The sequence below is a fragment of the Notothenia coriiceps genome, unplaced genomic scaffold, assembly GCF_000735185.1.
Source record: "Notothenia coriiceps isolate Sejong01 unplaced genomic scaffold, NC01 NC01_scaffold00009010, whole genome shotgun sequence".
In the NCBI taxonomy this organism is placed as follows: Eukaryota; Metazoa; Chordata; class Actinopteri; order Perciformes; family Nototheniidae; genus Notothenia; species Notothenia coriiceps.
This window is the reverse complement of record NW_011341711.1, coordinates 63,574-76,366: the sequence shown is the minus strand read 5'-3', so window position 1 is coordinate 76,366 and position 12,793 is coordinate 63,574. Positions and strand designations below refer to the sequence as shown.

Sequence of the window (12,793 nt, the reverse complement as noted above, 5' to 3'; positions counted from 1 at the left end):
GCTCATAGCTATGATCTACTGCAGCCTAAACCAATAAGTCACAGAGTGCCAGCCTAAAAAGAGACTCTCTCCTTTAACCTCGATGTCCTCACTTATAGACTCACTGCTCTGGAGGAGAGAGATGTGGGGACCCTGCACATCAAACACACACAGTGTTCCACTGAATGTATGGGATTGAAATTACGCCCCGGTTTGTGGGCATACTTACTGTAATCAACTTTGCTATAAAATGTATACCATGGAACTTTTTATTGAGGGGGCTGGAATCAGAAGCATCCAGATGCTCATTTGCCTCCTCCTCCTCTTCTTCCTTTATGCCTGTGGGTTCTAATAACCGGAAGCCTTTGTGGAGCTGAGATGGGTTTTGTAGGCCTGAAAGGCCTCTAATCCCTGTGGCCTATGAAGTGTGAAACCCTTTGATGCCAGGTTGGTGTGCCAAAGGCTCTGCCTATTGACAAACAAGGGCCAAGCTGGGAAAAGACGGAGGGAGAGGGCTTTCTCGTCTCTCGGAAGAAATGCAGGCTCAGGCATGGAGAATATGGACTCAGTCAGTGAGAAGGAATAGAATTAGCCACCCTTAAATGAATTTCCTGGCTGTTTTTATAGTTTTTTCCTCACGTGGCAGTAATTAGGTGGAATGATGGGCATATTGCAGCTGGGGGCTTGTAGGGGCAGCAGGGCACAGGGCCTTGATATGCCTGAAAGCCAAGTATCTTTCCTCATTTAGACCATGTGATGATCAAAGATGTTTTTTTGCCCTCATGTAAAGAAGATCAGAAATTATGCTGCCATTCCATTTGCATGTGGACCAGCAGTGTGCTTTGAAATGAGCATGTTTTTATCTTCTGAGCAAATGAAATAAGTCTTCTGTCAGTTTTCAAATGCAAGTCAGAACATCAAAGCAGATGGCAGTGGGGGAGCAGAGCTCTCCCTCAGAAAGGTTGGTTAGATCTTTGATAGGCTGGACTGGCACACTCAGCCTTGCCCATTAGGGTGGCACCAGGATATCATTCTGATTTAAGTTATTCAATCAACTCTATTTCTACAAATGTAAAATATAATTTGAAGTGCAGTGTCTCTGATTTAGAGATCATGTTGTCGATAGTCAGAAATAGGTCTTGTACTTAATTTGGCTTGGGATATTCACTGTCTCTCCCCTCTGCTGTTAAATTCCCAATTTATTCCTTTTATGATATGGATCTTGTAGATTTAATCATTTTCACAGTTGGAGACCCAAAGGGTTGTTGAAATGAACTCCCCATGCTATCTGTAATGGGACCAAAGAAATGAGAATTGTGACTACTTGGCTGTGGAGTCTCTTTATAATGAATTTGCAATCGGAGAGGAAATGGAGTGAGTCGTAGTCACAGGCTGCACCCTGCAGACTCCTTCGGTCGCTAGGACATTTGCTGACAGCACAGTTATGGCAGTTAATTTTTTTTACGTTTTGTTAGCTTTTGCATGAAAGTGTCATTTTTGAAGGGGTTGCAAGTCATTTGTGGCAGCTGATATATTGCTTGTAAATTGAGTTATTTTCCCAGCCCCCCACCCTTTTTGTTACACTGAGCTAAGTAGCCATGAAATTGCCTGAATAATGTCGTTTAAATCCAATCTCACCGCGGCCTCTCACCTCCATGCCCAGCTCCCAAACAATGACACATGGTGGGGTTTTTAGAAATTGCCATTTTCCTGTTTGCCACCTCAATTCACAATGGGCAAGCCTTGGCTCATTGAGCGAGGGCCATTGCTACTCTCACTGCTGCGTTCACTTCTGAATTTAATTTTGGGTTCGGAGTGGTTTTTATAAGGCAAACCGTAAACAGCATTTACATGTATAGTGCATTCGTAGCAATGTCTTTTTTTGTCCTTCAACCGTCACCTGAAAATATAACATAAACACATGTGATTATACTCTTTATTATATAAATGCAAAACGACATTTATTTTTGCTACTCTGTGACATAATTGAGATATTTCATGGTCACACAAACCATTAGCATGTATTTTGTTTGATTTTAACTAAAAAATGATGTGTCTTTTTAGTGTGTTTTCAATTTCAAACCAATTATTAGTTTTATCTTTGAAAACATTTAAAGATAGCAGCACTGTAGCAGTCTTGACGAGGCTTCGGTCTGATGTAGATCACCTTAACCCGGTCAGATTCCCAGTAGATGTGTTATAGTTCTTTTTGTGAGGGCTCTCCACGTTCTCCTGGATTGAATACATGTGGAAATGATGTGGCCAAGGGTAAGACCCAGTAAGTGAAACCACTTATGAATGTCAACTGTGCAATTGCAATTAAACAAGCTTTTATCCCATCCCTTCGTCCCTGCTTGCCTGATATCCAGGGCTAACCCAATTCAATGCTAAAGAGGGTCCGAATTAATTTCACAATGCACTGATTTAACAGCGCCTAAGGTACCAGGCTTTGACGGAATTAGTTTTTAAAAAGATCCATTTGTCTAGGGATGAACTTCCACTGGAGGGTTTGACAATGAGATGAAAGGAAAACTCAATTGGAGGAGGGAGGTGATGAAACATAAATGAATGTCAGTCCTGATTTACTATGTATAAACTCTGTTCGGGTTGTTAGGCACTGGGTCCTCTGTTTGCATCTGGTTTTATTCACCTGCTCTTGTAGAACACTCACATTACTCAGTGTGCTTTAGATGTAGTCACTGTACTGCTGCCGGGTTATACTGTTGCAGCAGAGAAGTGGTTATTGGAATTGATTGATTGATCTGACTTTGAGGCTGCCATTGCTCTTGGCTCCTTCAATATTCCTGGTAATTAAACTCAGGTGTGCGGATCTGCAACACATGCACCAGTCTATTTTTTCCACTCATACCCTTTTCTCTCTTTATCTTGAAGGTGAGCTGGCGGTACCCACACATTCCCCACGCTACCCCACTGCGGCAGAACTTGATGCCTTCGCTCAGAAGACGGCCAACAGCCCTCTGTCTATCAAGATCTTCCCCACCAACATCAGGGTTCCTCAGCACAAACACCTTAATCGGACTGTGAATGGATATGACACCACAGGGACACGCTATGGTCCCTTTATCTGCTCCGGGGGGCTGCTCGCCGTCCTCAAGGCCTCTTCATCGTCATCGTCATCAACAGGCACCTTCTTTCCTGCAAAAGGTGTTCTGAAGAACTCCGAAGGCAGACGGACTAAGCTCTCTCCAGCCCACATAGCAGTTGCCCCATACCCGCCCCCTAGTAGTAGCACTTTAGCCAGTGGCCACGGCCAAATGGTATACCACACGGGCCCCTCGAAGCCTCCTGAAGGCCCCGTGCTGTCGGTTCCCCCAAATGTCACTGTAGCTGGCTCAGTGATTCCTGTAACAGGGGGCCGAGGCCTGCCCCTGCCCGCACAGTCCAACCTCCCCTCCATCCAGAGCATCATCTACCAGATTAACCAGCATTGCCAGGCCCAGGCTCTGCAGCAGGTGTGCCAGGGGGCCGCCACCGTACCGTCTAACTCTAGCCCCTCCAAGCACGGCACAACTGTCATGGGGGTCTCTTCAAGCTCCTCAGGTGGAAGCTACGTGGTGGGAATGGGTCCCCAGTCTAACATGCTGTACACAGGGCCCGGGCTGCCTGCTCAGAATGCAGAGGCGATGAAGACGGGCATGTACGCAGATGGTATGGACTACATCCTCTGGCAGAAGCATCAGCAACAGCAACAACAACAACAACAGCAACAACAACAACAACAACAACAACATCAACATCATCAGCATCAACAGGCTGTGCTCCGTATGTACAGCGGAGGGAGCGGTGGAGGGGGCGCCATCAGCAAGTCCCCCGAAACTTGTGTTCCAGGGGGAGGGATTATGGGGCCGCAAATGTCCTCCTCTTCCTCCAGACCTTACCACCTGACAGCCAGCGGCGGAGGCGGGATGGACAAAGTTAGCTCCTCCCCTTTGAACTGCGTGGGTATGCATGGAAATTTCTCAGTGGGTCAATACTTTGCTCCGCCGTGGAACAGTGTGCTGGTGACACCTGACAGTGACTGCTATAACCCCCAGGAGCTTTTGGCTAACTCTGCAGGAGGGCCGGTCACAGGGCATAGAGAGATGGGCTACCCCCACCACCATCACCACTACCATCATCCTCACCACCCTGCGATAGACAGCGGGGGAGGTATGTGCTGCAGCCTGCCCAGCAAGAGTATGTGCAACACATCGGTGCTGAGCAGCAGCTTGCAGTCTCTGGAGTACCTGATCAACGACATCCACCCACCCTGCATCAAGGAGCAGATGCTTGGCAAAGGCTATGAGACTGTGTCAGTGCCACGTCTGTTAGACCACCAGCATGCACACATCCGCCTCCCTGTTTACAGATAGAGGGGCACGACGAAGAGGAGGAAGAGAATCAAGAATTGTGAATTTGTGAAGAAAATCAAAGTTAAAGAACCAATATGTTTTGTTTTCTGGGTACAGATTAATAAGAGTGGCACTGCTTTAACTCGTGTGGGAGCTTAGAGAAGAGCAGTGGTTGTGCTGTGTGACCATTTGGTTTGGTGGTTTACAGGCAGGCTGTGGGAGTCTCAAATATGAAAGTTGGTGGTGATTTGGGAGAGAAAAAGGGATTTCAAGATTCTCCAGATGTTCCATTGTGTGGTTTGCCAATAGGAATTTTGGGTTGATTTATTATATTATTTTTTCTTCAGTTTTTTTATGTTGTTTTACTTGCCTGAACTTTTTGATGAGAATCATAGCTTGACATGAAGTGCTTACGGCACTTGTATCCCCCTTCCAAATACTAAGGATGAAGCTACTGTGTAGGTTGTCACTGAAAGGGTCTTAAGGACCAACGTTTAGGGCTGCTTTCAAAATCCAAAACTCTGTAACGGTACACACAGATACACACATACAGAAACACAATGTACTGATAAGTGAGGGGTCTCAAATTATACTCGGGTGTGTATGTAAAAGGATCATAAGGTTGAATTAAAAGGATAGTACAATATTAGTTATTATTGCTGTTATAATTGATTCATAAATTGCACTGCTTGAATCTTATTGACTTTGAAGTTTGAAATTCGGTAGTTTGGTTATGATATATTTAAGAAACTTGAAAACTTGAACCTATTTTTTGTTGTTTTATATATTTGTAGGTATATTATATGCATTGGCTGCTATGGGGAAAGTGTCTCAAATGCTTTTTTTCTTCTTTTTTTTTCCACTTTTGATTTTATGATAAATCCTCCACAAGCTGATGTGCAGTCTCTTATGTCCTGGTGTAAGGCAAAGTCGCTGCTTTGGTTCTTTAAGGACCTGGTCGAACCTGGAGAGCTCTTTTTCCTAACCAACACTGGAATCTACAAAAAATCTTGAAACATTTATTTAAAAAAGAAAATGTCGCAAAAAACATGAAAAAGAAATGTTACCATGAAGAATGTGATTGGGAGGTTATTGACATAACCTTATGTGTATGTTTATGCGTGTATGTTGCTGAGTGCATGCGCGTGTGTGCATTTTAGTTTGTGTTCTTCAAAATCCTCAGACTTTGTTTCTTTTTTTTGTGTTATTATAAGATTTCTACCACCAAGACTGAAAAACTGATTCCCATAAACATCATATCTGAGTAATGTACAGGAAATATTTAGCAGATCTCGCTGTCTTTTATCGGAGGCTTTAGGTATTCTCTGGAGTTAGAGGTAGAGATCAAGTTCTCACATGACTCCTAATAGGAGTAGCAAATACAAAATGGAAACAATCATGCTCTCTGGCATCACGGGAAATGAGAAGAGGCTCACTGCTTCCCCTTGTCCTTTTTAGACCCTGGTTGCGATACATTTAGCCAGGGCCAGTCTTAACTTGATGATTCAGAGCAGTGAAATATTTATTATGACTGTGAGATTCCCTTGAATGTACTGCACTTAAATTACTGCGATGTTTTATTGCCTTGTGGGACTCAAGCGAAAGAGAAAAATTGGATCAGTGCAGCAGTCCTCTGGTCTTAAATTAGCATTTCTTTTGTCCATCAAATTTCAATGGTAAATTGAATTTAGTAACTGGAGAGAGGGAGCCGGAGCTTTGTTGTGAGGAAAATACTGGCATCAGTCTAGATTTATGAAGTGCAATTATTATGACTGTATTAACATTTTTCTCTGAGCTTACACCAAAAAATGTAAACTACAGTTGTCAATACATTCCCAATGTACCACATCCCTAATCCCTATCCTTTTTTCTGTTTTGAGGTGTAAAATAAATTTCTTTAAGAATATATTCAGAAGCCACATCCTGGCATTGAAGTCTGTCATTTTTTAATGTATGTCCTCTACACGTCAGTGTGAAATTGGGCCCTTGTGTCAGCAGCAGCTCTCTGAGATCCAGAGCAGACGTGGTGTGTGATGTAGATCCTTTAATGTGCTGTAGCGATTAAACCTCTGTCACTAAAAACTGTATTTAATTATTCATATTTTAAATGTTTACACTTTGATCATCCAAAGAAAAGGACAGACAGCATTGTTCAACAAATAATGGATTTACACATAAATATTAACTCAAAGCATCAAAATACTGTTTCTTAACATTTATAAACAGACCTGTTTTTCCATTAAAATAACTCTCGCTTAATCCTAACTATGAGCCTTAAATGTTGATCCAATTGTGTTTGTAGACACACCACTGTCTTTGAAAGCTGACAAAGATTTTAGTGGAAATAATACCAAGCCCCTTGGCTTAAATGTGCACAGTAAGCCTCCTTAACATTCCTGTGAAAATGTTTCATGTTGTTTCAACAGCTTAATACCCCACCCACACTGTGATTCTAGCATATTTTCTGTCTTGTAGAAATATTTTGACAGATTTACAGATACATCCCGTTCCTAAATCCCCTCCGTTTGGCTCCTGCATCCAAGCATTAAACCCTGTCACATGATGTGGAAGTGGAGAGGAGATACTTCAGGCAGTGGAGCTTCTGGTGTCTGGCCTTTCCAACCAGTGAAGGTCTGAGGCACCAGGCCCCTCTGCTAATGGGAATATTGGGTGACGCCTGGCTGCTGGACACTGCCAATAGAGAGTATTCATTCACTCAAAGGGTTGAAATAAAACCCTTTTCAAATAACAAGGGATTTCCTATTAGGCACTGCAAGGAATCTGGCCATTTTAAGCCCATTAGAATGAAACAGAAAAAAGACGACTCCTAAGAAACCAATTCAATTTATATTTCAGCAGAAACATAATAGTCAATTTGCACGTATAACATATAGGGCTGACATTTAAATACTTGAACCATCTTTGCTTTGTGGCAACATGTTTTACTGTACTGGCTCCAAACTGTCTGTCCCCCTGGTCTTTTACACCCATTAATGAGCTCCAATTGATGGGATGCATCTTAGCCCTGCAACTGTGCTCCATTCCACAATTCCTGATTTGGACAATGGACGCTTAGCCCATGTTAGGATAATAGAATAAAATTTCAAATAGATTTGTGCCTGAGCTGATCCATGCACGGCTCACTCAGCTGCAGAGGCAGAGTGGCATATGGCATGTCATTATCTAAGCCCACCCTCCCCCTGTCCGGGGCCAACAGGGTTCAGCAGTGCTTAAACAAACTGAAGGTTAGGACTGGCTGGCTGGCGTTGAAGGGGAGGACAGCAGGGTTTTAAGGGGGGGTGGGGGGGCTAAATCACAGCCTCCGCAGCGTCTCGGAGGGCCTCAGCGCCGCACCATGGCGCCTGTGCTCAGAGGCCTGCTTTAAAAAGCTGTGCTGTGTTTGATCGAGGGGATTTGTTTTCTGTTGGATTATACATGGTTGCTCCCTGCCTGGCTGAGGGGCCCTGTGCGATGTGACAGATCTCAGCAAAAGAAAGAAAGAGGGAGAGAGATACAGGGAGGGATTTGGGGTCAGAGGAGCCTCGAAGCATCAGTAATCAGGATAATTGCCATGTTCCTGGTGCTGGTTTCAGCCGCCCCTCCTCAGCTCTGCGGCCTCATATTCAGATTCAACCTCTGAGGAATCACATGCCTCCCTGTAAGACTTATTGTGCCTAAATTTACTTAATTATAGTAAGTGAAATATTGATTTGTAATTCAGTTTTTAATGCTTGGAATAAAAAATGTAGAGTTACGTTGCCCAGGAAATGATAGATTACTCAAATCAGACATCATCTGGTGACGACATTTAGATCTATAATTTATCTGTGTGGCTACAGACTATCGACTGTTAACACGCTTTCAAGGGCAATGAGACGCCCGCGAGAAAGGCCTGAGGGCAAAGTGGAGGGGAATTGACTTATGCTGGTTGTAAAAATCCCTTAGTAAATCCTAATAAGTCCATGAAGACCTTTACCCAGTGCAAAGGTCTAGTCGCATATTATGCACCTTAAATACTGCTGAGCAGGAGAGACAGCGTTCAGAGTAGGGTCAGCTCTTTCAGTCTCACAACAGACGGGACGGGAGGGTGGGGAGGGATATAGAAAATAAAGGCAGCTGCTCGCTCCGTAAGTCTGGGCGCTGCTTCTCAACCTACAGATGACACGAGAGGGGGGCGCGGGGGAGGGGGGGGGCGGTAATGGGTTGATGTCACCCCCACCACACCGCTTTGGTCATCCTCAGTCGTGTCCCCTGGCTGCCCTTGGGCCCCTGGGGCTCTCATCTCACAGTCCTTCCCAGCATCCCTCCCTAACGTCTGCAGAAGATAAAGTCATTGGCTCCTACCCATGGATGTATAATAAGAACTCCTACCTAGCAAGAAAATACTTTAATCAATACTGTAGACAGTCCTGAAGAGGCTTGTATAGTTGACCCACCAGCCTTATAGCTGTGTTGCACAATATCAAAAGATGTGTTTTTGTTTCGCTACAGATTTACAGCACATTGCCATCTGTTTTTGTGCTAGTGAATACAACTGAACGGGCTATGTGTGAGTAAACAAATTAATGTTTTAAAAAGGTAAAAATTCAGCACAGGTCACAAAATAAATCAGGATATTTCTTCAAAGGCACAGACCCACAGCCGGTTTCTAAAAGCCGATGCAGCAGGTTGTAATTCCAGTAGTTTACAGCTTTTTATTTCTTCAGCGTCACAACTATAGGCCTATGTATGTTCAGCTGAAAAAGCTTATGGCCTCCATATATTCATCTAGTTTATGTGCTGGGTATATTGCTGTATCCAATCCAAACACAAAAGTCTGGGGATTTTGCTTTTTTTCTTCCTGTTTCCTTTTACTGTTTGTGTGGCTCTCAGAATGTTCCTGTAGACAAACAGGGCTGTTTTTCCCAAATGATCTCAAATGCACCAACGCTGCCAAAGTCTGAGGGTGCCGCAACCTTGAGAAAATAATATATATGGAAATGGGAAATCTTATTGTTCTCCCTGCAGTGTTGTATTTCTGTTTAAAAAATGATTTTGTCTCCTCAGGATGAAAAAATGTAAAGAATACCTTGCTTTCTTTTGGAAAATGATAATATATGAGTCTTAGATTTCGAAAGAAGAAGTCTGAATATTAAAAAAAGCTGTAAAATCCTTTCGTTGTGGGGTTTTCAACTTTTGAATGTGCCTACAGCCAAGCATCCCAGTGATTGCTTACCTTACCCTCTCTCCAGTTCTGCAATCTCCCCCTAATCTCCCCACAACCATCATCTTCAATTTGCTCAAACTGCCACTGTCTCCCATCCCTCCCTCCCTCCCTCCCAACAACCACGGTAGATATTTTTGCTGTTCCCTGCTTTTTGTCAATCTCAGGACGGAAATTTCTTTATTTCAATGTAGATGGTTGGATTTCCTTTGACCTCTCCTCTCTTATGTGTTATTGTTTGACATAAGTAAATAAAGCAGATGACTTCTACACCTGTCTTGTTGCTATAACCATCCATTGTCTTTACTTCTTCTCTCTCTTGCCGTAAACATCTTCGAAACAATTTTTAAGACTACCAGTAATGCAGGTAATCATATAAGTCTTAGGATTCACTTCGCACATACACCGCCATATGCCGGGCTCTACAATCCTGTTGTTCACTTGACCTTTTCCACCTTTACAGCAGAGTATTGTGGCATCACTAAGTATGCTGGAAAACAACCCACAGTATAGACAGCACACTGCACGGATGACATTTTTCCTGGATGGGGATTTGGAGAAACTGCTCTTAAGCAGAGGCAAGATAAGTATCTAATGCAATTTACCAAAGTGACCAAGACAAGATGTCCTTTTCTGAGGCCTGGACAATTGAGTCATAAAATAAGGGAATATTAGCTGTCTCAATTTTTTTTTATCTAAACCTATTTTGTTACCAAAGAAAAGGACAGCCACTGATATTTGTTACACTCCGAAAGGTTCCCTGTGATTTCTTTCCACATTTTATTTAAATTTGATCATTAGCTGTCTATATTTCAATGCCAAGCTATTAGAAATACTTTGTGCTTTTTGTATTTTTCCTTAAGATTTCATAAACTCACTACAAATGTACTTCCAGAAGATATGGTACACCATGTAGTGTTGCATTCTGATATTTAGCCACACAAGTAGCTTCAAGAACTCACAATTGATGCTTCTTCCTCCTTTCTCTCCTTACTCCCAACCTCTCCACCCACCTGAAACATCAGATAAGCTGCAGACTGATGAGCCGGTCGCCTCCACCAGAGCGTGTGGTAGTGGGAGACTGCACACTGATTTCATACACGCTCGCTCAGACAGAAAAAGAGCTCTGTGGAGCAGAAATGCTTCTCTTATTAGCAAAACTCATTCACCTGCACGCCACATTGAGTCCCTGGCAATTTCACAATAAATCATGAGAGATGCCTATGGAGGCCGGGCAGCAGGCTGATGCTGAGCCGTGGCCGTGCCCTCGCCTGTCAGTTTAGACACTCTGAATCATTTCAGGTTCAGCAGCCTCGTTTCATCTGAGATGAACTGAAAGGTCATCTCACACACTACCTAACAAATATGTCCGTCTCCTCATCTCCCAGTGCTTCCAGTGATTGCTCATTCTGGTTAGAAATACCACGCCTTGGTGAGATATTTCGCTGGATATTATAGAGGAAATTATTATAAGAAAGGAAATTAGCACCCATTGAATCTATGTGGAACCTGCTTTTAGTTATTAACCCTGGTTTTCAGTTGTTATCCGTCCATCTTTTTTGGATATTAGTGAAATATTTTGTAAGAGTGTGACCAATATGATGTTTCCCTCTGTGTCCAGCTGCTGGACCTCAGGCAGACAACACATTGAATCCATCAGACAGTCTGAAGCGTTAGTTAGTGAATGAAGAACGAGTTGGCCAAAGTCCAGTCTGGTATCTGCTTGAGACTCATCAGCCTTAACACCTTAAAGCTTACCTGGCTGGACAATAGCTGAACAATTTGTACTGCCAATATCTAAGCTAATTAGTTTACTAAGGACCTTTGGCTGAGTCTGTCAACTTTCCCCCATGTGTGGTTGCTAACTGAGGGCCGTTAGTTACAACATGATCCTGCTTGGCTGTCACTTTGGTTTGTTGAGACACATTTGTGGCAGCGAGCACACACATGCTGCAAGCAAGTGAGCCATTTGTTAACAGCTCACACTTCCTGTTCAAGTGTGCGGTTCCAGAGTTGCTGACAGTGACACTTGCAGGACCGAGCCCTGCCCTACTTAGCAGGCTGCGGGGAGGAGGGCAGGCCAAGTTGTCAGCAGCGCTAGGTGCTCACTGCTTAGATAAACCTGGAGGATTAGTGGCCCAGTTAAAGTTGGGGCAAAGAGGATTAGCCTCTTCTCTGAGGTGGTGAGAGATTCCCTGTGTCCTTCAGCACTGCTGGCCTCAGACAGGGGAAAGAGGAGGAGGAGGATGAGAGGTGAGAGCCTGGTTATCATAAGTGAGAATCACCACTGTAGCGTTTTAAAAGGGAAAAGAAAGATGAGGGGTAATGATGAAAGGTGAAAAGCAGTGAAACAGTTCATAAATTGTTGCCAGCTTGTGGTTTCATTAGGAAGGAAAAAGCCCATAATTACTGGCCAGGTGTAACAGCGAGGTCAATGAGACCTGAGATCCACTGCGAAAAGGCATTTCTTCAGTGCATTCCACAAACTATAGCCTATTAAAGGTTATAGTGCTAATAACAGTTAGCACTGACAATGTGATATTTACAGCTATAATTACAGAATATATGTGTGCCCTACAGTTTCTGCAGGAGTAGACTCAGCTAACAGGGATCTCCACATGCAGCACAGACAGGAGTTTAGCCCTCTGCAGCCATCAGCAGGCCAGAGGAGGTACTGCAAGTCATTATTACTACAGGACTCGAATCCTGTAGTGACTGTTTGAGAATAAAGTGTAATGTGTAGTCAAATGTATGTGCATTTTGTAAAAAATACAATGAGAATCAATGACATATTTTTTACACAAACAAAAACTTCTGATAAAGAGTATATAAATGTGTGGCCACAAAAATGTTGGACATACAGTAATATAACGTTTAAGGCAACAATTAGAAAAATGTCATGTCAACATTGATATAAACCTAAATTTATATATTTAAAGGTTTGTGAAACAATAGTTTTTCTTGGTAAAATACAAATGCAAACACATTACAAAAACACAATTAAAAAATATTCCTTTCTTGCTTTGTTTTTGTGGCTATTGTTATTAGTCTTTTCCCGAATGCATTTAATCTTTCCTCACAATTGCATACACATATATATCACATACATATATATATATTGCTGGTGATGGTTAGTAGCAACTGTACTAGGATAAATCAAGTTAATCATTTATCAGAGTAGGGATTGCAAAAAATCTTTAGGAAAAAAAAGTCATAGTTTTATACAAGAATAGGAAGACGGACTACTGTGTGGTTCATA

The 12,793-nt window shown here is 42.9% G+C and overlaps 1 protein-coding gene across 1 annotated transcript in view; it reads left to right on the top strand.

Moving 5' to 3' along the window:
- Positions 1-6,237, top strand: part of fam222aa (family with sequence similarity 222 member Aa) — a 43,995-nt gene extending 37,758 nt beyond the window's left edge. Inside the window, exon 3 of the mRNA XM_010770651.1 lies at positions 2,872-6,237. Coding sequence (XP_010768953.1) covers positions 2,872-4,352 — 1,481 coding nt within the window. The 3' untranslated portion in view covers positions 4,353-6,237. The remainder of the gene's footprint in view (positions 1-2,871) is intronic.
- Positions 6,238-12,793: the final 6,556 nt, after the last annotated feature.